This window comes from Takifugu rubripes, chromosome 7, assembly GCF_901000725.2.
Source record: "Takifugu rubripes chromosome 7, fTakRub1.2, whole genome shotgun sequence".
Lineage (NCBI taxonomy): Eukaryota > Metazoa > Chordata > Actinopteri > Tetraodontiformes > Tetraodontidae > Takifugu > Takifugu rubripes.
In genome coordinates, this window is record NC_042291.1 from 10,806,790 (window position 1) to 10,832,426 (window position 25,637).

Genomic DNA, 25,637 nt, shown 5'->3' on the forward strand with positions numbered 1-25,637 from the left:
TTCATGAAGAATGTAAATGCAAAATGGAACCAAATTGAAACTTGCGTTCATCTTGCACATAACTCTTCTGTTTATTTTCCTTTTATTTAATTTTTTTTTTTTTTTTAATTCGCCATCAGCAGCAGAATGAACCGCACCTGATTACCTATTAGGCCAGTTGTGGCTCACCGCGGGGGGGGGATTCTGATTGCTCCCGCTGATGAAAGTTGAGGGCAGGTCGGTAATGAGGGGCTTTGAAGGGTCATGATTAGGGCTCCGTCGTTGCGTCTTGCTGCAATCTACCAAAGAGGGGACACATTTAAAACATCAGAACGCACAGATTGAATCACCTGCAGCAGGCGTAGGATATAACCTAAAAGCCTCCTTCTTCTGTCTTCCAGGCGCAGCAAAGGGAATCCTGTCCCTGAACACCAGTCAGCAAAAGGACCCGTGTAGCCGTTGTGGTGCAACGCAAATACAGAACATGAAACAAACATGTTTTGGTGCCACTTTCGAGGTTCCAATGGCGACGTTTCCAATTGGTCCCTAGATGCCCAATTAACGCCCTCACGTGGCAGTTTTCCACCTTTACGCATCGCTGGCGGATCTATATTTCTGTAATCTCTCCACGTCACCCCGCATCACGTTTAACCTCATTGTTATGCACTGACAGAGGTCCCTTTTCATTGTTTCGGATTTTTTTAAAAACCCAACTACCTCTTAATTAGTGGAGAGGGTCCTGGTGAGAGAGCAGCGGGGCGTTCCCATGACTACATCCCAACAGGGGAGTTCCCATGATGCCCAGCCTACATCCTGGAGCAGGCACATGAAACCCAGTTGCCTTTTGGCTACACTCTGAGTGCGGAGCTCTGTTCCGATGACAAGGTTTCTGGAGGAGTCACAGCTCTGTTGCTTTTAGATTCTTTAATCCGCTGTTTCCAAACGGCGAAGCTTTGCGCGCAACGTTAACTCACGAATTCATTAACCCCCAAACGGGGTCAGTTTTAATGCCTTTATAATGGCCTTTAAATCTTTGTTTCGCAACCGCGATCTATCCGCAGCCTGTCTTTTATAGCGAAGAGCGCGCTGCGCTGTCAGGCTACTTTTACGCGCGAACATGAGTTCGGAGAAGCCGAACTTTCTGTCGCAGCCCGTCGTGAAAAACATTTTCATGTTCCGCAACGGCGATCCATACTATGAGGCTCGGCGGATCGTGATTAACCAGCGGAGGGTGTCCAACTTTGACACGCTGCTGAGGGATGTGACCGGCGGGATACAGGCGCCGTTTGGAGCCGTGAGGTCCATCTACACGCCGAGAGGGGGACACAAGGTGAACTCCATAGAGAACCTGAAGAGCGGAGAGCAGTACGTGGCTGCAGGAAGGGAGAAGTTCAAGAAACTAGAGTAAGACCAAAGCATTTGATGCTATCCAGATTCTATTTATGCGTAAATGCGGGGTGAGTGGCCGAATTCATTCACATCCTGATGAGCAAAAGCGCACGCATGAAAGCAGCCGTGATCTTAGTTCATGGAGCAGTTGCGGGGACGTGTTAAGTCCGAAGAGCGTGAATTAGAGCAGCAGTTGAAGTGTGTGCCATCCCCCGACCTAAAAATAAGTGGATCTGTTCTGCAGGGATAATGAGCTTTGCACCATCCACTCTGGAACCGTGAAGCTGCTGAGTCAAAAGTGCCCTGAAGTTTGCAGCGCTGGTGACATTTGTGAACCCGCCACCGTGCTGACCGTGCACATTTACCCTCATTAGAATAAACCCTGTTTAAAGTTTCTCCTCCCTCTGAGGGCTTCTGTCACATTAGTATCTGAAAGATTCCCCAAATCGCAAAAAAAAAATCTGTACGCGCGTGTGATTGGTGCCACTGGATGTGTTCAAAGGAGCTTGTTTTTCCCCTGCAGTTACCTCGAGATCGGCTCCAGGAGGAAGAGGATGCTGCTTCCAGCTCAGGTGAGGAGCAGAATACACACACACACACACACACACACACACACACACACACACACACACACACACACACACACACACACACACACACACACACAAACAAATCCCAAATGTAAATCCCAGTTTAGAAGTTGCATTTGTGGAAGTTATGCCTTTGGAACGTCCGGCTGATTTACCAGCAAAGCACTGAAACGTGCCATCAGTCAGGATTCCCCTTCAGTGCTAAATTTACCTTCTCGACACCTGAAACAGCCCACAGAATTCACGATACACGAGGATTTGGGAGATGGCGTCAGCGTTACGTTGAGTCTCCCTCGCCGGTCCTCACATTGGAGCACAATTTGCTGGACTCTGTGGATTATTAGCTCAGGGGCTGAAATCATCCCTCAGGTTGATGCTTCTTTAATCTGTCAGCTTCTTTCGACCTTTCCTTGACCTTGTTCTTCGCACGGTCACCTATGAACCCTAACCTGGAGGGCTCCTTCTCCCCTGCTTGTTCTTGCTCTCCTCCTGATTGTTGTGATTAATGATGGTAACTCTTGGATCTAAAATTGTTTTCTCGGCCTCATTGATTGTGGTTCTGTTAAGGGCTCATTATTGAAAGGTTAGCGGCTCAGCCGTAGCCCAGGCGGAGGGCATGTGGTTGATTTTCAGCTTATTCTGGAAATAAGAGTCCTTCAGAGAAGCTTGTTGGCTTTTATTTCTCCAGAATGTCTGATGGATCATTAAGGATCCACTTCAGGGGGACCTCAGACCAGCTGCTTTTACTAAAGCACACCTGCAGATGGACTCAGATTCTGTTGACGAGCGCCGAAGCGCTCTAGTTTAGCAGGGACTTTTCTTCACTTGACAGGGACTTTTAGAAAACCTTGGCATGTTTCCACCAAAATCACCCCGAGAGAAGCCAAACTTTCCCTGAGAAAAGTACCTGCTGGGGGTTTTGGATCCTTCCAACTCCCTCCCGTTATTTAAGGAGCGGGGCTGTGTGCTGAGAGCTGATTGGTGGAACCTTGGTGGCAGCGATACTCCAGTATTCTCTTAGATAATGTTTCAGAATGGCATCATGATTCTGCTGCTCCTGACCGTTAGCAGAGCTGTCTTGGTAGATGGTGCAGGTGTAATATTCCATGGAGGTATCCATCATGGAGGTGATGCTGGCGCGCTCCTGTTCTCCACACAGCTGTTGTCAGAGGTGCTCGCAGACACTAGAAGACTTCTAATATCTCTCTCGTCCTCGTCGCTCATCATTCAGATCAGTCACAGCAGGTTCCCAGACCTTATTGAAGCGCTCCCTCACAACCTCCAAGGATTACTCCAATCTTATTGTTTAGCTGTCACAGGGATGAGCAACCGAGTCTTTAAGCCTGCGTTATAACCCCCCCCCCATCTTTGCCTCAAGGGTTTAATGTATTTGACGGCGCACTGTTTGTTTTGCCGCCTGTATAATTGAGCGTGAAATGGGAAACGGAAGGTGCACCACCTTCAAAAAGTGTTTCCCTTTGTCTCGTTTTCTTTACAGTTTTTGACAAAGTTGAGGTTTAGCTCAAATGTTTTATCACACGGAAACAAAAAAAAAAGTTCACCTTTCTGTCCAGGTCAAGCCGCCGCCACAGAATAGGATCATCGCGTCGGCCCGATTCCTCAAGCCCATCAAGGAGCCGTGTGCGATTTTGTAAGTTTGGATCCAGCGGCAACGTATACTAGATATTAAACATGATCCCCCAACAAATGATAAATGTATAAGCACTTAAAAAGCAGGAGGCTGGAAATTACAGTGTCTTAATCAATTGTCACCCGAGTGAATCATGTCAAGACCTGGGATGGTTCTTAAAAAGAAGGCATGGCCTTAAAATAGCTAGCGGTAGCACTAGCGGCTAAGCACATGGAGCAGATGCAGAGTTTAGCAGACTGTTTCTCTTGTTCTCTGCCCTCTGCACACAGCGTGGTGGCCAACGGTGATGTCTTGAACCCTGCCGTGAGGCTCCTGATCCACCAGAGGATGCTGGGCCAGTTTGACAGGATCCTGGAGATGATCACTGAGAAGATGGGCTTGAGAGTCTTGGGGGGCGTCCGAAGGTAAAAGCCACTTAACCCGGTCAGCCTTAAAACCAGCCATAGATTAAGTTTAGCCATCAGGGTGAGTATTTAAACTCAACAACACTAAGCACGTGTGATGTGCTGCAGTCTCTACACGTACGAGGGGACACCGGTGAATGACGGGAACCAGCTGGAGAGTGGGCAGCTTTACGTGGCCGTGGGGAGGGAGCGGTTTAGGAGGATGCCCTACATCGACCTGCTCTTCCCCAAACCCAGAGGGATGAGGAGGGTTAATGGGTAAGCACCACGCCACAGCAAATATCCTCAGCCACACCGACGGAAAGCCCGGTGGGGATCCATAAGATCCCTCAGGCAAACTGCTCATTCAGAACATCCAAAACAGAAATGCAGCTCATCAATTAACGTGTTGATGAGACATTGATTATTGAGATTATATCTAGCAGGATCATGCTCATGTTTCCTGAATTTAGGAGCTCTAAATCAGGTGCTGAATTGACCAATTTGGAAAGTGTAATGATCCCCTGCCATTTAATGCACTTATTGATGAAAATCAAAATATGTTCGACTGATTTATTGATCATGGCAGCGAATCGCGCAACAGCGACATCAGGTGGTGTTTCAACGTAAATACGCCACAGATGCAACTTGGAACGCGTCTTGTCTTTTTGTTTTTAAAAAACTGATTTGCTGATTTCACAGTGAAGTAGTGGCACATAAAAAAGAGCACTGTAATGTTTGTTATTCGACATATTCTAGGAGGGGAGCCTCTCTTGGTGACAAATGCGTGGTTGTTTACAAAGCTGATTTTGACGAGTGACAAAAAAACAGTACTAACCATTCTCCTGGACTGCCTAATCCAATGTGTATCTTTTAAAATTAACCCAATTAAATACCATGAAGCACAATAAACACATGATCCCTGTTGTTTGCAGGCATTACAGATGTGTATGTTAAATCAGAGATGTCTTCTCCCTTTACAGAATGAAAGCGTACTCCCTGCCCCCTCTCTATAGATTCACCAAACAGAATGAAAACGTAAGAACGATGCAGCTTCTCGGGAGATCTAAGCTGCAGAAGCATCGCAGATCAATTAACAAGCCCATTTCCCCATTTCAGAGTAAATCTGTGGTCAACAGCACTGACAGGGCAGATAGCGGAGACTCCAAGACTTCTCCTCCGCGCCACAGCAGCAGCAAGAAGGAGCACCTGTCCTCCATCGTCCGGGAGATCTCCCAGGCCAGGCTCATCTCGCTGAGGAAGAAGAGGAGCGGCCAAAGCATGACCCTCGGCATCTCTGACAATGGTAACCTTTGTGCCGGCTCGTCCCTTCGGGCCACGCGTGTTATGGCTGCAGATCCAGCGTTTCTTTATCTGAGATCCCCCACTCGCTGCCGTGTGTTAAGGCGCTTCGGCGTCTGCGGAGACTAAAGTGTTAATTGGGCACAATTTTCAGTTTCACAGGAATTTTTCTGGCAGCTAAGAAATGGGAAAAAAGGTGGTGGTGGGGGTGGAAGACCGCTGATGTTTCTGTTTCTCCAAAGATACGCCCTTTGTTAAGGTTTTTTTTTTCCCAAGAGGTTATCATTACCTTTAACTATCTTTATATTTAAAACGAACATTGCTGATACGCGAATCAGACGCTGTTGACATCCATATACATGATGTCATGCAGTGGCCTGTAAAACCTTACATAACGTGCTGCGCCCCGATGTTCCACACGGGGGCGCTGTTGCTCTGCAGTTGGAACACGTCAGAGCCGCGGAAGTAGGTCCTGCATGATGACATTCACTAATATTACAAGAAACACCATTACGTCATCTTTGGGCTTTGGTGAGGGCTGTGTGCCGATGTCCTGCAGAAACCCGACTTCCCGGCCACCAGCCGTGCACGTTGAGATGCTTATTTGTGCTGGGACGCCAACAGATGCTCTCCTTGAACGGTGTAAATGCTGCAGGTGAGAGTGTGAAAAAGACACTGTCGCGCCGTCGTTTGTTTTTCTGGGCCCCTGCTCACGACCCCACTGACACGTGCTGCGGCACCAACTGCATTACGTCATCCAGCGGACCGGTGATGGATGTCGCCTGCTTCCTTTTCTGGCAGGAGGGCTGACAGCCGGAGCCCAGAGGAGCGTGGAGAATTGTGCCTGTGATTCAGGGGGAGCTGGCATTTCGCATCAAAAAAAAACAAAACAGCAACGCGTGTGCCTGCGTGCACGTTTGAAACCTGTAATTTCACCCCCAGAATCCTCTGCGTGTCATGCGGTATCACAGACAGAAAACATGCCGCATTATTGGTCCCCTTGGCTGACATTGACCAAAGATTGAATTAAGAGACGGACAGCTCGGAAAACAAGATCAGGCATCAGACCCGATGCTTTGAATGGCTCAGGGAGCATATTGGATTCGCATCCAGCCCTCAGTGTTTCACCTACAAAAATCCCTTTTATGCCCAATTCCGCCATGCTTTCTGGGATTACCGTTACCCACAGTCGACCGGATTATCCCATCTGATCGGAATCCTGTATTTGCTTGTCTCCCTCTGTGTGGCAGCTCACGGAGGTGTTTTGTTTTTGTCTTGACTGAATATTCGGATATCTTTCTGAGGCCAATCACGATCGAGAGCCGATCCTATGATCCCCAGCGTTCTGGAACATCGGGACGAGACCAGGGGTTGGTAGGTGGGCGCCATCATCAGGTTTGACGGGGATGTGGGGCCATGACGGCAGACTCACGGGCAGAACAAATTCCGCTCAGATGATTTATTGATCACCGGGAACTTGCGAGCGATGAGTTCAGGTGTGTGTCAAACCACAGTGGGAGTCCGATTATCATGCTTCTGGAATGTTTGGTCCTCCGTCTTATTGGGGAATCTTTCCCCCTTGGGTCTAATTTTCTCCCAGATTTGTTCCGTCCTTGCCCTTCAACCCTCTGCAGTGTATGTAATCGCTGTGCTCTCCTGTCATCTGTTGCTGATGGCCAAAGACTTCCAATTCCAAAGACAAAATCCGGCACGGCAGTGCACACACGTCCCTGACTTCGATCCAAGCTGATCCCAGCTGACACTTTTAACAATTCACCTTCTTAATCTCATCAGTTGTTAAAAACAAAGGGATCAGGGTTCATGAACAATACTCTATCTGGCCACAAGGGGGCGTTTGCGTTTTGTTTTCCATAATATAATAAATATCCTCCTAGAATCACCAAAAATATGTATCAATGACATTCCTGAGCAGCAAAAGTGGCAGGAAAAACTTGCTTTTAGCAGAAAGAAACATTAAACAGGACCAGGCTCATATGTTGGGGTGATAGAGGAGGAAAAGGTGAGACAGCAGAAGATTAGGAGGAGGATGAGGATGGACAGGTCCATGGGGTCAGAGGTCAGCAGGTCTATGCAGCTCGGAGTTTTAGAGGCTGTTGCCACAGTTGCGGCACCATGAACCGTCTCCCAGCTGCCAGGAGCCAGACTGAGAGGAACCCCCCTTCCTCCCAGCAGGTCCTGTCCACCTTATTCAGGTTCCTGCTTCATTACATCACGGCGGCGAGTGACAGCAGAGGTCACGAAACGAATCCAAACGCCAGGGAACGTCTGACCGAAGCAGCTGTCTGTGGCGCCTGATTGGTCCAATTTGTCCAGCGTGAACAACAAACTCTCACAACTGTCGGCGCTGACCTCAAAATAGAAACGGGACATTCGTCATCCAGTGTTGTTGTTTTTTTTTAAATTCATGAATGTTCCGGCTAATGGCTCCCCCGTGTATTAATGAAGTAAAAAGAAATGGGGAAGGAGAGGAAAAGAGAGGCGAAGAGGGAAGAATGTGTGGCGACAGGTGATGGAACACAGGGGCAGATAAAAGAGGAGGTTAAAGAAAAGGGGAATAAAAGGTTGAGACGGGGAAGGCAGGGGGACATTATGAGGAATGAGAGGAGGAGAGGAGATGGAGTACAGGTGGAATCAAGTCGCCGGCGTGATGAATAGCCCGAGATGGAGGAGCGCGAGCGGTGGGTGGAATCTGAAAAGGAGGGGTGGGAGAAAGCTATTGAAGGGCAGAGGGGAGGGCGGGGTCCCGATAATTGTCTTTCATTTGGATAATCACTCCATTTGAGAGTCATCAAAGCAGGATTTCACTCGCTCCGGCCCCTCGCTTCCCTGACAAATCAACAAAAAAAGCGGAGGAAAGCGCAGGCCTCCTGATTGGAGAACGGTTCCCTTCCAGGCATTAATGGGGGAACGTTATTGTGTTGATACGTGATTGGGTTTGTCTCTTCACGGCGAACTTCGCTCCCCGGGCTGATGTCACCGCCAGCGTGACGCTTCCTCATTGTCGTGGAGCTGAAAACAGCATCAGGAAAACATCCTGCGAGCATAAAGGAGCCGTTCTGGTCTGAAAAAGCCGGTTCCTGACGAATCAGCGGGCCGCGGCTGCCGGCGTTGCCAGAGCAGAAACCTCAAGGACGTCCACTTCACAAAGAGCCACATGGGGCTTTTCAGCCTGGACTCCAGAGTATTAATGATGCCAATAGGCGGCTTGCTTTTCCCCTTAGAATTCTTTATTTTCTTCGGATTGATGCCTCCGCGTTGTGTCCTTCCTCCTTTTATTGGGATTTTGTTTATCTAAAGGGGGAATGAAAACGTTAAAAATATATCAAATGGAAATGATCCACGGAGGGGTCAGGATCTCTTCAGAGCACTGCCGGGGTACTGATGAGCAAGGTACCGACGCTCCAAATCCTCAAACGGGGCCCTGTGATGAGTGTGGCTCCAGCCCCCCCCCCACTCTGACAGGGATAAAGCGGTCCAGTATCCAAGTAAACTGGAAACAAAACAAAACCCGCTCCCTCTTTCTTTGCTCCCTCTCTTTCTTTTCTCCCTCTCTCCCTCTCTTTTCTCCCTTTCTTTCCTCCCTCTCTCCCTCTTTCTTTCCTCCCTCACTTTCTTTCCTCCCTCTCTCCCTCCCTTTCCTCCCTTTCTCCCTCTCTTTCTTTCCTCCCTCTCTCCCTCTTTCTTTCCTCCCTCTCCCTCTCTTTCATCCCTCTCTCCCTCTCTTTCCTCCCTCTCTCCCTCTCTTCTCTCCCTCCCTCTCTTTCCTCCCTCTCTCCCTCTCTTTTCTCCCTCTTTCTTTCCTCCCTCTATTTCTTTCCTCCCTCTCTTTCTCTCTCTCTCCCTCTCTTTCCTCCCTCTCTCCCTCTCTTTCTTCCCTCCCTCTCTTTCCTCCCTCTCTTTATTCCCTCTTTCTTTCCTCCCTCTCTTTCTCTCTCTCTCCCTCTCTCCCTCTCTTTCTCCCCTCTCTCCCTCTCTTTCTCCCTCTCTCCCTCTCTTCCTCCCTCTCTCCCTCTCTTTCTCCCTCCCATTCTTTCCTCCCTCTCTTTCCTCCCTCTCTTTCTCCCTCGCTCTCTGCGGTGTCATAAAAAGTGACGCTGCCTCAGGGAATTAGCCCTGTTAGCATATGTATCTCTAATTCCTGTCAGAGTGAAAGAGGGTTCAAACCCGCGTCAGGAGGCAGGTGACGCGCACACAAAGGTGCCGTGCGTCTTCAACCGAGCGCCTGTGTCAAAGAAAAAAGCGCAGCTCGGCAGCGGAGGGAAGCGTGAGCGACGGCGGCGTTGTCGCCTCCTCAGAAGGTGCAAGTTTTTTTTTAGTCCCACTCAGAGGTTTGCGCGCCTCTAAATGTGCGTCTTTGCAACGCTCCCATCCTTCCCGATTCTCTCCTTTCATCCCGGCGTTTCCTCCGTGCGACCCTTTTGATGCGGGATTATGGGATTAAAGAGCAGGATAGCTCGACTAATCTGTCACATTAATCTGTTAACAAGTGTTCCCGCTGTGACATACAACGGCGCCGGCTGTGACAGGTAGAGTACAGGGTGGCGGCTGACGCCTTCACCCACGACTTCCCTTCATTCCTGTCACCGCCGCAGTAATCTGGCCCAAATGATGCGCATCTGAGACGGTTGTGATCCAAGGGACGTCAGCATCTGCAGGATTTGCAAAACTGAAAACGGCGCTGACGTTCCCGAGCGCACGCCGGACGTTTCTAAAGTTCACAGCACGCCTTCGAGAAGGCGCTTTCCCTCCCAGTCGCGCTTCCCTCGGACAGCAAATCCTCCCGCAGCTGTGATTTAACTGAATCCCCGACCCCTTCTAAAGATTAGCCCCTGCCTGATTGCGCCATTGTTGGGCAGAGCCTCATCTGATTTAATGTGAAAGCCTTTTATTTTGAGCTCAAATGAACGTTTACGGGTCTGCAGCATTTTGGAGACACGATTTTAAAACACCACGCTGAGGATTTTATCAAAGATTTTAAGGTATTTCTTTTGAAACCACGAGAATCTCGTTGTCTGGGAGCTTTCAGGGGCGTCCTGAAGCTTTAGCAGGGCTCCTGTTTGCAGCTGTGGAACTTGGATGCCAAAAAGATGTAGAAATAAACAAATAAAAGCGTAAAACGACCTGCAGCACAACAGAATCTGTCCACTGATCACCAGGAAGAATAGACGCTTAGAAGGAGCCTTGAGCAGACTTTTGTGTAAGTCCTTGGACAGATTGGTGACTTCCAGGGATTTGTCCTCCCTATTGGGGCAGAAAATGCTTCTATGTGGTGTTGCTAACGCTAGTCTCAACATGTTTCATCCACTGAAACCTGGTCGCAAGCACAGAAATGCAGACTGGTCCTAAAAAAACACCTTAAATTTAGTCCAGAATCAGCAATAAATGACCCTGGATGTTGTCCAGTTATGCACATGGAGATACTGCTTAAGTTTCCGATGACAGTAGAACAACAAGGTAGCCTGGTGGCTCAGTTGTTAGCGTTAGCTTCTTTGAGGCGTTTGGTAACCTTGAGGGTGCCTGAGGTCCGATTTCATTGCTTTCCCGATCAGTAAAAGTATCATTTCTGATGAACAAGCACAACGTCAGGTCATCAGCTTTTACACACAGCAGCTGCATCATTTTTCTGCGTGCGAAATCGCTATAAACCCGGTACCAACCCGTCCTTTTACAGGGCGGCTGGCCACGCCGCTTGTTAAATAACTTAACGAGGCCTCGGTTCCAGTCACCTAGTGGCGGCATTTCATAATTATCGCTCCGAGTTAGTTGTTTTACACCCTGCTGTAACTCATCCGTATGCTGAGTGGGTTAAATCAGATGTGTGTAAATTAGCCGCACACTGAGCTGCGTGCTGGTGATATACAGCGCGTGTTTGTCCGGAGTGATTTAAGTACATTAAGGACTTGAGTGTGTATTTAACACCGCGCAGCTAATCTGCTGAGAGCGGGTTCGGCTCTTTTGTGGACTGGTTTATGAGCGCAAACACGCTGAGGAAGGTTTGTCTTTATTTAGAGCTCCAACATCTGGATGGTTCCGTGTTTATATTCATGCTCATTCGAGCCATTCCTGAAGGAGACATCAATCAATCCCATGATTTCCTGATGGTTGTGGATGTGAGCTGCAGATATGAGCTGGTCAATGTGAGCTTGAATGTGATGGTTAGCCCTAGCAGTGATGTGTTGGATAAATATGAACGAGTCCTCCACCAGCGTGTAGGTGTGCGGCGGCGTGGCTGCGGAAATGTCCAACATCCTCTCACAGTTGTCTGCAACATTCTTGGAAGACATAATTGCATCACTTCTCTTCAGAGAACGCTTTTAACCGAGTTATGAGGCTGCAGGACGCAGGTTCCAGGCCCAGCTCTCCATCGCCGCATCGTATCGTATCAGCTCCACCTCCCCCCCCCCTCACTTTTCCACAGTAGCCGGTCGTGTCAGAGGAAAAGACTCATTTGTGCGCGCTTCCCCCACTGAAGCGAAGCTCATCGCTATGGCGATTGGCTTTAACGCCTTGCATCAGGCAGCGAGGAGCCGCGGATATTGAATTGAATAGTGCACTTGTTGCAAAGGCGCCTGGTTGTCTGGGGGTGGGCGGTGGTGGCGGTCATCTGGTCTCTGAGCTCTCCTCACCTTCTGTTGTTTTTCATTACGTTCACCTAGAACAACAATCATTCGTATCTTTAGCCTCCACAAATATGGCGGCAAGACACACTTCTATGAGTCATTATCCACACTTACACTTGCATCCTTGTTTTAGCTCCTACTGATGGATGACACACAGCATTGCATCGGAAGTCTGTGTGTGTGTGTGTGTGTGTGTGTGTGTGTGTGTGTGTGTGTGTGTTTGATTAGGAGCGAAGACGCACTCGGAAACTTGCAGAAAGCCACCCGCTCATTTGCAGCACGGGAACACAAATCTACTGGATTTAATGAAGAAGGGGAGATTTGAAATATTGTGTTTAATTTGATTTAGCGCGTTGGCGAGCCAATGCCTCATCCTTAAATCACGTTAAGTTGTTTAGAATCGCTGCGGCTCATCCTCCGCTCACTGCTTACGCGCAGCCGCTCGGCCCCGGCTGTTAATGAATGCTGGTGATTTCCATAAAATATTCTTAAAGAGGTCCGTTACGATTACCATAACGTTTCATCTCCCACCATAGCTAAACTTCAATCAGTTTTGCATTTGAAATGCATTAAATGTCTCCATAAACTCTTCTAATCTCCACCAGAGTCATTTTTCTTCTCTAACTGGTATGCGGTGTAGAGAAACTAATATTAAAGACATTAATTACACTTTTTGTTCTCTTTTACCCGCACCTTTCTTTTTGGTCGCTCATTTCTGATTGGAATTTTCAGTCACATTCATTTTTTTAAACCGCCCCCCCCCCCCCCCCCCCACACACACACAAAACAAGTGTGTAATTATGTTGTTTATCAGAGCGTATAGTTGTGTTCCTCTCATGATGTTTTGGGTTAATTACTCCGGGGCTTTTTGATGCGCACGTTCGCGCGAAAAGCAAAACTCTCCTATTAATTTTGCACTTCAACAAACCTGCCTCTCTGAGTTGATTGCTTCAGTCGGAAATGAACCCTTCGCGGGGTCTTCATCACGGCGCTGGTATTTAGACAAAGAATGACGACAGGTGGTGATCCGGGGGTTAAAATGACGGGAGGCCTGCAGCTGCATGGTGGGGAGGTTAGGCCAGGGTGTCAAAGGAAGGACTGTGGCTGCTTGTGTCCAATCTAAAGTCAGATTTAAGGCTTTTCACTCAAACTGAAGGCCGTGATCATCTTCTCTTTGAGGGACTATTTCTTTAACTTGGCGCGGAGGGATGAAATTTCACCCTTTTGGATTAACAGAGCACTTCATGGCAGTGAAAGCAAACCTTTTGACCCACCCCAGAAGTTGTTTACGCGTTCTCCGTTTTGTGCCGATCTCCACCACCAGGTGTCACTCTTGAGACGTGTTTATTCCAGCCCAGAGAGGGAAGAAGAAAAAAAAAATTAAAAACAGCTGGAGTGTGAAGGAGGTGTCATTTCAACAAGTCACTTGCTGGAGGATGAATAAACGTCCTCTTATTTATAGGAAAGGCTTCCAAGATGATGTCATGGACACATTTATGATCAAGATTTTGTGAGAGTGTGAAGAAATAAAGGAAATTAAAACTTGGATGAATGTGTGAATGTGTTCAAATAAGCTGAACCAGCTCCTGGAATACATTATACTCTTTTTCATATGGCATTTCTTATAAATATGGGGTCATATTGAGTGCTTCTGGACACCACCCGCCCTAGTTTTGTCTGATTTAGGCTGCCGTACTAAACCTGTGCGAGATGCCGCGATCATATTCACACCACAATGACACCCATCACTCACCTTCATGTTATGTTGCCTTTAACAAGCCCATTCAAGGGAAACCTTCACGTAAAAATGAAACACGTCAGGTTCTGAATTATCGCACTCAGACAGGTGTTAAAAAAAGAAATCACAAAGCTGCCGAGAGGTTTATCTGTACAATCTGGTATTTGCTGTCTATGTTGTGCTACTTTAAAAATCTAAAATGTGCTTTCCTCTATCTGAAGCTGATCTGGATGCGAAGGCTGATGTCAGAGACGGTCAGGACAATGGCCCTCCAGACCTGCCGGGGGAGGAGGTAAATATGCAGCACGTGATTAGGGGCAGAAATAACGACACGGTTGTGTTTATTCTGCCTGATGCAGAGCAGCGACTTGTTGTTGCAGATCCAGGCTCCAGGTTACCTTTGAGATCATGTCAACCTGTCAGTAATCATCGGATTCTTAGCTCTTTACTGTAAATGTGCCAAAAAAATATTTATATAAATCTGATCCTTAGTGCGGATATTGACACAATTTGGCCCTTAATAGCAGAAACGTCATAAAACACAATGTGTGATATATTGAAAGAATCTTTTAGGATATGCCTTTAAATTATAGATCATAGGGACACTCTGGCAATCATTAATGTGTCAAATTTCATTATCCCTGCAGATTTAAAGTGACTGATAAAAGTAATTTATCATATTAAAGAGGTTATGCTGTCGCTTGGGCTACCTCTTTCTAGTCATTTATGCAGTTCCTGTAAAATAATTATTTCTATGGAGTGTCTTAGAGTCTAATATAAAATAAATATTATGCAATGAAGGCAATTATAATAATTAATGATATACAGTCACTCTTCTGTGTGATTATTCCATAACAATTATTTACTTTCATCAAAAAGTCTAATTATGTGTGAATTAATACCTCTTATCTAATATATCTAATATGTAGGAGCCATTAGAAATACAAATGTTTTCCCTTCTTACTACAAATTACTACAACTATTTTAAAAAAGCACAAAACCCCCCACTTATTTATGTGCTTATGGCTTAATAATGTTTAAGGAAATTAAGATCACAGAGGGAACAATTAAATTAAGCTTAAATTAAACGCCCGCTTAAAGAGCTGAGTGTAAATTGGTTCTGTGTCATTTCTGTGTTAAAGAAGCCTGCGGATGAAGTGAAAGCAGAGGAGAGAGGTGAAAAGATGGTGAAGGAGGAGGAGGGGGATGCTACTGAAGCTGTGGCTGCTGCTGCAGCTGGAGAAGCTGCAGAAGAAGAAGAAGCTCCACCTGACAAAAAGATTTTGGAGGAAAAACAAGACAGGAACAGTGATGGAGAGATAGAGGAGAATAAGAAAAGTGGGCAAAAGGATGGAGAAGACGTAGGGGCACTGCCAGGACCTGAGCAGAGTGAGGAGAAGGAGGAGGAGCAGAGAGGAGAAGAAGTGAAGGAGGAGGCTGAAACTACTGCTGAAGACACCATAGAAGAAGAAGCTCTCTCTGACAAAAAAGAATCCGAGGGAAGCCAGGAGATTATTGGTGTAGGAAAGATAGAGAAGGGGAAAAGTGATGAGCAACAGGATGGAGAAGTTGTTGAAGCACCACCAGGGCCTGAGGAGAAAGAGGAGGAGGAGCAGAGAGGAGAGGAAGTGAAGGAGGAGGCTGATAGGGAGGAGCAAAAGTCTGCTAATAATGTTGGCGATGAGGCCCAGAGTAATAATGAGGATGAGGTCATTAGTAATGAACCTTCTAACCCTGATGGGATGAGCAAGCATGAGCAAAAGAAACAGGAAGTAGATGAGAAACAGGATCAAGAGAGCAGAGAGGAGGAGAAGAGCAGCGAGGAGCCGGTCGATGCAGCCAGAGCCGGGGAGCGTAAGAAAGAGGAGGACGTCAGCCCCGGCCCCAATGAGACAGAGGAGAGCGTTAGCAACAGTAACCAGGAACATGTGAGCGGAACAAAAGAGGGAGATAGCACCGAGTCGAGAGCAGAGGAGATAAATGGAGAGGTGGTTGACAATGTGGAGGGGGAGGAAGGCGAGGGGGGGAACTCAACCAATCCCATACAAACCACCCCGGATGGAAGTAATGTAGGGGATGAAAAGGAGGGAACGGTCTCAGAGCGAAACGAAAGTCAATAAAAACTAATGAAGGTCACTTGAAAAAATGCCACAAAAGCAGCGCACACCTTCAGGAATGACGCCGTCGGCGGCCTTGTACAACCAGAAGATAGTAAGAGCCAATGTCCAGCAAGCGCATAAAAGCTTCGAATGACAGAGTTCTAACCACAAAGACGCTGTCAGAATGTAACCAAACCACCTCAGCTGGACAACAAAGCACAGTCCACGCCGTCTCCGACAGACATAAGAGCTGCAGCACTTCCTGTGTTGGATCCTCTGTTTACCTGCCTGCATCACCTGCTGCAACGCATAATCACACTTTATTTTTAGTATTTACAGATGTGTGACATTGGTGACGTGTGAGTCTGAGTATGTGTAAATGTATTTCAGAGCTTTTATTAGAAATCATAATGCTTTATTTATGTCCCATGCCTATTTATTTATTGCTCGCTCTCTATCCTGATATATAAACCAGCAATCGTCCAATAAATCTCTTCATTCCTGTCAGTCAGTGTGAATGATCTGTCCTATACCTTTTCCAGTACTTTTAAGTGATTTTTATTGACGTCATTGGTCAAATATTCAACATGGAGGATATTGGCTTCATATATATGACATCACCAATATCTTTGTGTATAGCAAACATTTAGCAAACAGGGTGTATGTGGGCAATAGGTGATTGAACGTCATTAGCCCTGAATTAGGAGTGGATACATTACTGGACAAGGTCCATTGATAACGGGGATGGTCGCTACCTTTACTCCAGTAACGCCATCAATAATCAGCCCTTTGCATGTTTCCTGTTGGAACTGCAGGGGACTGCTGGGAGCTGTGGGCGGGTGTAGCAGACGACGTCGCTGCAGCTTTTCGTTCATTCACTCAGTGTGTGACTCACTGTCCCCGTGAGAGGAAAATGGTCGGGGGTGAGGCGGAGGGAGTGAGCAGAGAGCAGGAGACATGGAGGAAAGCAGAGCAGACGAGGGAGGGCGAGCAGGCGAGGGAGGGAGGGAGGGCGAGCAGGCGAGGGAGGGCGAGCAGATGAGGGTGGGCGAGCGGGCGAGGGAGGGCGAGCGGGCGAGGGAGGGAGGGAGGGCGAGGGAGGGTGGGCGAGCAGGCGAGGGAGGGCGAGCAGGCGAGGGAGGGAGGGCAGGAGGGCGAGCAGGCGAGGGAAGGCGGGCGAGGGAGGGTGAGCAGGCGAGGGAGGGCGGGCGAGGGAGGGCGAGCAGGCGAGGGAAGGCGGGCGAGGGAGGGCGAGCAGGCGAGGGAAGGAGGGAGGGCGAGCGAGCAGGCGAGGGAAGGCGGGCGAGCGCGCGTGAGTCATACGACCTTAGTGATCAAGGTGATGATCCTGCAGGTGCTATTTCTGGACTTACCATCAATTCTGTCATATCTCTTCCGTGTCTGTGCCTGTGTGCATGTGTGTGTGTGTGTGTGTGTCTGCGTGTGTGTGTGTGTGTGTGTGTGTGTGTGTATACATTCTGGCAGCCTTCCCCAGCTGAATAAACGGAATAAATGACTTTCCTCTACAACTTCAGTAAAATACATTGGAACGCAAAGTTCCGATATAAAAATGACTTATCGGAGCCGTAAACACTCACAAGTCATTTTACGGCCTGCAGGAAATCATCAGGTTGATGTTTTGTGTCCCCAGTTGTGTTGATGTTGAAGGACAAATACCACATTTCCATGTTTTGAGCTTTGGATTCTTTTGTTTTATTGTGTTCTTTGAAAAATAGACAACCTACTGTACATAGACATTTATTTATATATATAGAGATAGATTTTTTTTCTTTATCTGATTCATTTTGGTGGGAGAGTTCAGCAGAACATCAACATTTCTCTGGATTGTGAACATGAAGAGCATCAGCTGACGTCAACTTTGGTCTTCGTGAGGGTGAGAAGGAAAAAAAAATCACAAGTGATATTTTGCAGCTACTGATCGCAGCAATGCTTAAACCACAGGTTTAAGGTTGTTTAAGAGCCAGTTTGTTAGTTGTTTTGAGACAAATAGAAATTGAAGCTACCTAAAGTTGAATGTCCAGTGGGGGAATATGGAACAAAGGTTAAATGCCAGGAGCTTAGAGACACATGGCTGTGTAGGAGAGAACTTGGGAGGGCCTCAGCATCACTGACACACAGTGGTGGACGGGTGACTCATGGCACTTTAACTATCACCATAACTTAGATAGAAATATATTTACTCTTACGCTCCTCTATATGTGGCAAAAAAACAATAGATAAAAAAATCAAAGCTGCGCGATCACAATATGTCAAAAATCCTTTCTAAACTTAAAGACAACAACGCAATCAGAAGCAGCAGAACACAACTGAGCATTATGGGTAATAAACGTGAGCGCCAAGGACATGATGAATAAATCGCGATGTTAGGATGTTTTGCATGTGTGCAGACGGCGCCCGCTTTGTCCTTGAGTTATGCAACGCCGCCTGTCTCTGATGAAGCAGCTTTTTTTTTTTTTCCCTTTTCGCAGCACACAACACAGCACTGTTTTCTGCTAGTCGATGTGAGGAAAAAGCAAGCGGGTGAGGTGTCAAAGCTCCATTTTAACTCCTCCCTTTATTTCGAGATCGACACATTTGTATTTGTATGAGTGTGTGTTGTGTGTGTCTGTGTGGAATGTGCTCTCTGGTGATGCGTGGCAGATAGCTCGCGAGACTCCACTCGGCTCGTTTGATCGACAGCTCTCACTCTGAGTGTTGTGAGGAAGCTGTGCTGCATGTGTGAACACACTCACACATGCACACGCAGATAAACACTCAGCCTCTGGTGTCCTTACAGGGACTGGATGGGTAATGGTTGTTGTGTTCAGCAGTTCTTTTGATCATTTGTGTGGGAACAGCAGCAAAACACTGAAATCATTACAGCACAATACCCCCCCCCCCTCCCCACACCAAGTTGTATTCTCTTGACTTGTTGCTGTGGTTTGTTTTCCCTGACGTATTGTGTCAGGGTTGTGTAAAGCTGAATATCAAACAGCTGACTTGCATTGTGTATCGACACTATAAAGCCTCAAAACCAAGCCTTTCCGGTTTGAAAACACAGATGATAGATTTAAAAAAAATGATAGATTTAAAAAAAAAAAAACACCTCTACAGTCTACAGCTGGCCTTTCCGAGGAGAAAACACACACACACACATGTGCACACGTTAGCATTCGCGCAGCGTCTGCGTCAATCGATCGTCACGCACGTCGCGTCAGTCTTCATCTGGGTTTCTGTCAGGTCTCTGACTTGGTGTTTGTTGGCTGAATGTTGTGGACTCTGGAAAGCGTGGCTGGAACCTTTCCCTCCCCGGGGGTCGGTGCTCTCATGATGGGGGTACCTGTGTGAAAAGTACCACTGTGGTCACAGAAGCGTGAAATGGTAACTGAAATAAAGTTCCTGCATGGATAGTCGAGCCAAACGTACGACATTCTCTTGTTTTGTTGTGCTTATTTGCATGATATAGGACTGAGGTACTGGAATCCAGTCCTCGAGGGCCTACCAGTCAGAAAATGCTTCCTTTTCTGTCCCATCAGGTAGACGCCACATTCACCTGGGGTCCACATGCCTTAGAGAAAGCATTTTCTGCCTGGTAGGACAGAAAACCCATCACGACTTTGGCCCTTGAGGACTGGATTTGGGCACCCCTGATGTAGAATAAGCAAATGTGACCTATCATACTGAAGGGCCAAGCCAAAAGCTCCAAATAGCAAGCCTTTCCCCCCCAAATAAATGAATAAAATGACAATAAAATGACATCAGAATAGAAATCAGGGATCATCAACCCAGTGCTACAGGGTTGATGATAATCCAGCCAGGTTTATTGTCCTGCCCAGATTTTACAAAAGGAAACTGGAATCCCAGGTCAATGCAAATGTCGACCTGGTTGTACAGAAAATCCTGCTGGATTAAGGGCTTTACAGGACCATTGATCAAAATCTTCCCTGTCTTCCTTTTTGCTCACGCTCATTCAATCTACATCTAGTCGAAGTAGATCAGATTGCGAGACTCAGTAAACTCTGCCATTAAAAAAAGTACTCCCCCAAGTTTTAAGTTTCAGTAAATGGTGATGCACCATTCTTGTCTTTTATACCTTGACCTTTCATTAAACTCTCACCGACTGTTGCCTGCAGGTCGGCCAGCCTCTCCTTAAACTTCTGCTGCAGGTAGAGCTCTTCTTTGGAATAACTTTTAGCAAAAGCAGACAGCAGAAGACCCACGGCCATGGAAGTGCCTCCCACACAGAAGAGCACGGCACCGGTCAGTTTACAGACGTCCAGGGCACGGTTGAAGCTGACAGCACGACTGTTGAAGACGGTTGAATAAATATAGGCAAAGGTTACAGCATTATAAAACACCCCTTCTTTACCACTCTGCACTGTTCCTATACCTGTCAACAAACAGCAGATCCTCTCCACCAAAAGCTTCTATCCTGGTTGGAGTGGCATAGCCCACCAAAACAACAATGAGACCTGCAAGCAAAATCAGGGTGCCAAACACGAGACAGACCTGGAAAGAGGAATTAAATGTGAAAAGAATTAAAAATCAATGCTGGTGAGGTTATTTTAAACTGAGCAGGTAGAAGGTTGAAATTTCACCCCACCTTCCAGAGTAAAGAGCTCCACCTGCTAGGCGATCTCTGAATCTGAAAATCTTCATCGCGTTCCCAGATTGAAGCTGTGCACTCCTCATAAAACTGACAAGCAGAGAAAGACTCTGTTTCATTCCACATATTACACCACACAAGGCATTATTACACAAAGTCTATTAAACACATAACAACAAGCTACCTGGTGTAGATAGGAGCGGACTCCATACTGCTGGTAGCTTCCTTTGGCTTGAGTCTGCTCAGCATGCTCTGACCCACAGCAGGAAGTCATCCTTTACATTTGTCAACCTGCTTTGACACAAACACACATTGTCTCACCTCGTGTAGACCAGGTTAGTCCCAACACTCCAAACCTACAATAAGCAACCCTAAATCCTTAACCAACACATTTATTCTTACAAAGTGCTGAAGCGCCAGAAACAAATGGGGTTAAAGCATGGTAAAGGGTAATACGTTGGATAGTTGGGAGTGGCGGAACCAAAGTTCAGTCATGTAGTTTCGGCAGGAACGTACAAAGAAACGGAAGCAAGTAGACTGGCAGCAAACGAAACGCTCATGATTGTTGTCGAGTTTGGTGTAAAAACGGCGATTATTGCCCAGTTTGCCTTCTAACTTGTAAAATTCGGTTTCATATACATATACAGTTCGTATTTGCTATTAACTTTTACCCAGGAGCTCTACAAATTAACACCGTAACGCCCGCGATAAGCTGTAAGTTTCCCATTTCCGCCTCACGTTTGGTGAATCGCGAATAACTTTTACACAATGATCACTTTCGACTGGGGTTGTGGGAACGGTTGCACTGTAACTAAAAACAGGAATGTGCTAAAATTCAAGATGAAATGCTTTATTGAAATGCAGAATTACAGTCATTTGTTTAATAAGTGCAACAAAATGAGACCATGCAAACTTGCTTCAAGAAAACGCCCCCGGAACTCTCTTCTCATGCTTATTCCAGTTCATTATGTCTCCATAATGTACCATTTGTACGTACACAAACACCAACAATTACCCTCGGGCTGCATGGATGTTGTGTAACATGGAGGGTTAATTGGAGAGGGTGATGTCCTTTTCTGCTCACTGTATGTTATGTCGGCTAAACTAGCCTGCTTTTGTGGTCAGTGTGGGTTTTTATGTGGAAACTATTGCAGGACTCATTTCTGAGCTGTGCTGTCATAAGCATTCTAAAAAGGAAACTGAGAAATGAACATGAAATAATTTGCCAGGTGGTCCCATTTATGCTTAATAAAGTGATAATACCGTGTCATGGTTCCAAAGCTGCAGAAATCCGTTTCTCACCAAACGTTTATATTATATTAATATTCCAACATAGTTCTCCATTGTGTATATCCTGTTTACATTATTGGTGACTGATTTCAACCTCCACAGTCCTGGCCTCATCATGTATACATTGCACAACATGAAAAAAGATTTAGCACTATGATTATTCATATATGAGATTTCCAGGAGCTTTTGTTTTTGGGATGTGCGGTTAAACATGTTTTTAGATTTCAGTTCACAACAGCTTGTCAGATGACAACATTATCTTCAGTTGTTGCCCAGCATGCTGAGCCTAAAGCAACCATCATGAATGGCCGCGAACTGATTTTCAGATCATTTTATTGACTGAATATGAAAGAATGAATAGGCCACCTTGGATAAAGCAGTGAATGTCAGCTTGCAGGCGAGGCTGAAAAGGTCACTTCCATTTCACAAGTGTCCTTTGACATTGTCCCTTGCTAGCAACACATTGTCAAGGGAAAAACGCGCAATTCACGCTAATTTGGAGTAATGCAATCATAATAAAGCACAAGAGTCGTCAGTGAATGGTGAACGGTACATGGAAGCGAGAGCTGTCCGCGGTGCTGAACGCCATGGAGATTGGAGCCCCGCAGGAACACGCACAGACGTAATGCGTGACGCCAGTCTGGAAAACAGAGCTCGTCCCCCTGTCCTCCCCCTCTCCTCGGGAGACGCAAATAGACACGTAACCGATTCAATTAAACTTTCAAGGACGCAAAGGTTTTTGAATAAAAATCAGTTCTCGCGTCGTTTAACGCACCTGGAAAAAAAAAAGCCCCCCCCCCCCCCCACCAAAACCAGAACCAGCTTGAAACGGAACTGTAGTTTCACTTATTTAAGTGTGATTTAAGGAGGTCCTGAGCGTGTTTACATGGAGAGGGCAGCGACGGGGCTGAAAGCTGACAACACAGATGAGCGACATATTTGCCCCGCAAGAGGACGTGCGGGGAAACAGCAGAAGGAAGCAGAACAGCAAAAATAAATAGATATGAAAGATTAAAATATTTATGGTCGGAAGTAACAAAAATAGACACAACCGTGGAAAACGATTGAAATCATTAAATTCGTTACCTGTCATTACCAGCTCGGAGAGTGATCATTCGCTGCTGTTCCCTCAGCCCGGTCCCATCACTCTACAGACTCTCGCTCTCTCTCTCTCTTCCTCTCTGCCCCCCCCCCCCCCCCAATTCAGATCTCCGCGCAGTTTACTGCGCATGCGCCAGGCAGGACGCTAACAAAACCGATCTAATTTATAATCCTTGATGAAAATCGACACGGATGCGCATCTGCATAGAGACATGTGGTTTGGAGCTGACGTCAGGCATGTTGGGGAAGCAACCGCGCGCACATGGACGGAATAACGGGACCAAATCCGTTTGAGTGGATGACTGGAAAGCAATTAGGAGCGGCAATTAGAAGATGGTGTACTCCGAACTGTCCATTGTTTCAAAATATGCAGTAGATATATGGACTAGAAATATTCTTAATCTTTATGAATAAACAATAATAAACGAAAAAGGTGCCAGAATGTACCATAGCAATTCTGAGTATAACATTCCTGGTTTTGTTTAAGAATCTTTGTACAGGACATGTGGATAATATATACATAAGGGTTGTCCTCTTGTCTAAACTTTAGACAAACATTCATTTTTGTGTTCACCATGTGCATAAAAGGTGAGAAACCATCCAATGATTGTTATGCTAAGCAGGCGCCCACAGACATTTCCCCTTCCTGGTCTCTAAGGCCTCCAAACCAGCCACAACCTGTCACTCCACAGATGAGAATTAAAAGTAAGGGCCAGATTATGGGTTGACCTCCGCCACATTTTACCCCCCCCCCCCCCCCCCCCCCCCATAAAAATACATTTAAAATGCATTTTAATACCTACGTTTTCAGTTTCTGTATCTCACTCCTTTGCTGTCTTTCCTTTTTGTGTTTTTCAACATTTTATTTGCTTTAATTAGGTTTTGTTGAATTATTTTGTGCAGCAGTCACAAACTCTCCCCTCAGCTTGTCTCATCTCTGCTCATCAGTTTATCAAACATGTTGAGCTGAAAGTGGCTCCTCTTGCAGATTCGCGCAAAGCTGGGTGTTTAAATCCTCCCACACGCTGCTGAAAGTTCATTATTAGTTTTCCAACTTTAGCATCGACTGTGGAGGAATCCACCATGAGCAGTTTAGAGTTTCTAACACAGGGACAGAAAGACACATGCAGATGGCAAAAACCTGCATCGGGGTCACAAATTTAAAGCTACACGCTCACATATAGGAACTATTTTTAGCGCTTTCAGTGACGTAAAGCTTTGAAGTCTGCCACCAGCTAGAGTGTGCGTTCCCATGGAGAGCAGGATGATGGCCTAAGGAGGGCCATATCACCATGCAGCTACAATCTGCAGTCTTCATGAGACAGAAACCATGTCTGGGCATCATCTGCCCTGAGTTAAATTACCAGTGATGACAGTGAGCATGATGTCATGTTGGTGAGCGGAAGTAGACCCAGGTTTTTACTAAAAGTGACAGTGATATTGGGCTTCAAGCAGTTTCAAATGGTACAAGGAACATTTTGAGACTGACTGGAACCAATAGTAAGGTAGAACTATACTTCTGCATATCCAATCAAACGCACCCACTGGGATTCACTGTTGCAATGCACCCAGTGCTTTGAATTTTGGTAAGAGACAGAAGAGATGCATTGAAATGAGCCACTACAACGAAGTGGAAAAGGATAACCGGCATCACTGAGACTGAACACGAAGGAGATGGTGAGCAAAGAGACACCCGTACCAGATGACAAAACCAGTTAACACTGACGAGCCGCTGGCAGGCGTCTGGCACTTCCAGAGTCATCAGTATATTTGTGATGGTTTAGGACAATGGAGCAGATGTTACCTTGAAAGACCCCAGGGACGGTTCTGGAAGGAGAAGCTGTTACGGCTCAGACGACAGACTGTTTGATTTGTAAATCTCAAAAGCAACTGTTCCTGCTTGAATGTAACGGAGAAACAAAGATGAGGTTTGCGTCTAATATGTTATTGTTGGAGCTTAACCAATTACAGAATTAAAGACAGATTTATCTGCAGCAACATGTATTTAAGCATTTAATTTAGTTCTCTTGCCTTATTTCTAGTTGTGGCACATATACTTCATGCCTGTGAGCCACATTCAGATGATGTCATGTTCTGTCAGAACCCTGTGACCCACCCAGATGAATTGTCCGGTGTTGAATCACTGCATTTGGTTTTTCCTGTTTAGCCGCTTCAGTGACTTCTTGTAACGTTTGCAGACTAGAGTGAAAATAATGTGGAGCTGGCATGCGCTTAAACTGCCTTCAGCCTTTATTTTTTATCATGGAGGTTGAAGCTTTTTATTCCCTGCATACGTGAAGATTCAGTTATTGCCGTGCGGCGAAATAATCTGTGCTAGCACATCATAAAGTGACATGTGCACGTGCTATCTCATTGTAGCAGCATAGTAATGCCCATTTGTTCGGGAGAAAATGTTCTGTCATTTTCCGTCTCCCTCCTGTTACTCCGCACGCAGGCTGAGCATCTCCAAGTGGAGAGAGAGAGAGAGAGAGGCGGTTTCTATGGCGACGTGGAAAGGTCACCTTCAGGAAGTTGTCTGGGAGCGTGTGCAGAATGCCAGCTGGATAATCAGGCTCGCTGTAATGACTGATAACAGACCGCAGCTCATTAGAGGCAGAGTGAGGGAGACAGGCGGGAGGCATCCAGCGAGATTATTAGTCATAGGGCAGAGGAAAAAATAGAGCGTTTACACTAATGGTATGTCGCACTTACAACGTATTCGGAATTCTGTCCAAGAAATGTGTTGAGTTCACAGGTTGTTCTTCGTTTCTAATCTCACATGTATCGTATTTAATGCAGAACGCCACATTTGAGGCTAATGTCATTTATATTTATCAGTAATGGGGCAGCAGAAGAAGGGAGCAGATA

General features: G+C 46.5%; 2 protein-coding genes across 3 annotated transcripts; one reads left to right on the forward strand and one right to left on the reverse strand.

Moving 5' to 3' along the window:
• Positions 1-815: 815 nt before the first annotated feature.
• Positions 816-16,279, forward strand: LOC101078760 (doublecortin domain-containing protein 2). Its single transcript, XM_011605470.2, has 9 exons — positions 816-1,383; positions 1,892-1,940; positions 3,533-3,609; positions 3,879-4,013; positions 4,122-4,271; positions 4,976-5,030; positions 5,112-5,298; positions 13,895-13,965; positions 14,816-16,279. The coding sequence occupies exons 1-9, from the start codon at positions 1,097-1,099 to the stop codon at positions 15,791-15,793; spliced, it is 1,989 nt and encodes a 662-aa protein (XP_011603772.2). The 5' UTR covers positions 816-1,096; the 3' UTR covers positions 15,794-16,279.
• Positions 16,280-17,461: 1,182 nt separating this feature from the next.
• Positions 17,462-22,882, reverse strand: nrsn1 (neurensin 1). 2 transcript variants are annotated; one of them, XM_003965990.2, is made up of 6 exons: positions 22,755-22,882; positions 20,563-20,669; positions 20,376-20,468; positions 20,163-20,281; positions 19,890-20,077; positions 17,462-19,112 (listed from the first exon to the last, which is right to left on the reverse strand). In XM_003965990.2, the coding sequence occupies exons 2-6, from the start codon at positions 20,650-20,652 to the stop codon at positions 19,009-19,011; spliced, it is 594 nt and encodes a 197-aa protein (XP_003966039.1). In that variant the 5' UTR covers positions 20,653-20,669; positions 22,755-22,882; the 3' UTR covers positions 17,462-19,008. The 2 variants fall into 2 exon arrangements, with proteins under 2 accessions (XP_003966039.1, XP_029695235.1); XM_029839375.1 differs by having other exon boundaries at positions 20,563-20,672; positions 22,755-22,853.
• Positions 22,883-25,637: the final 2,755 nt, after the last annotated feature.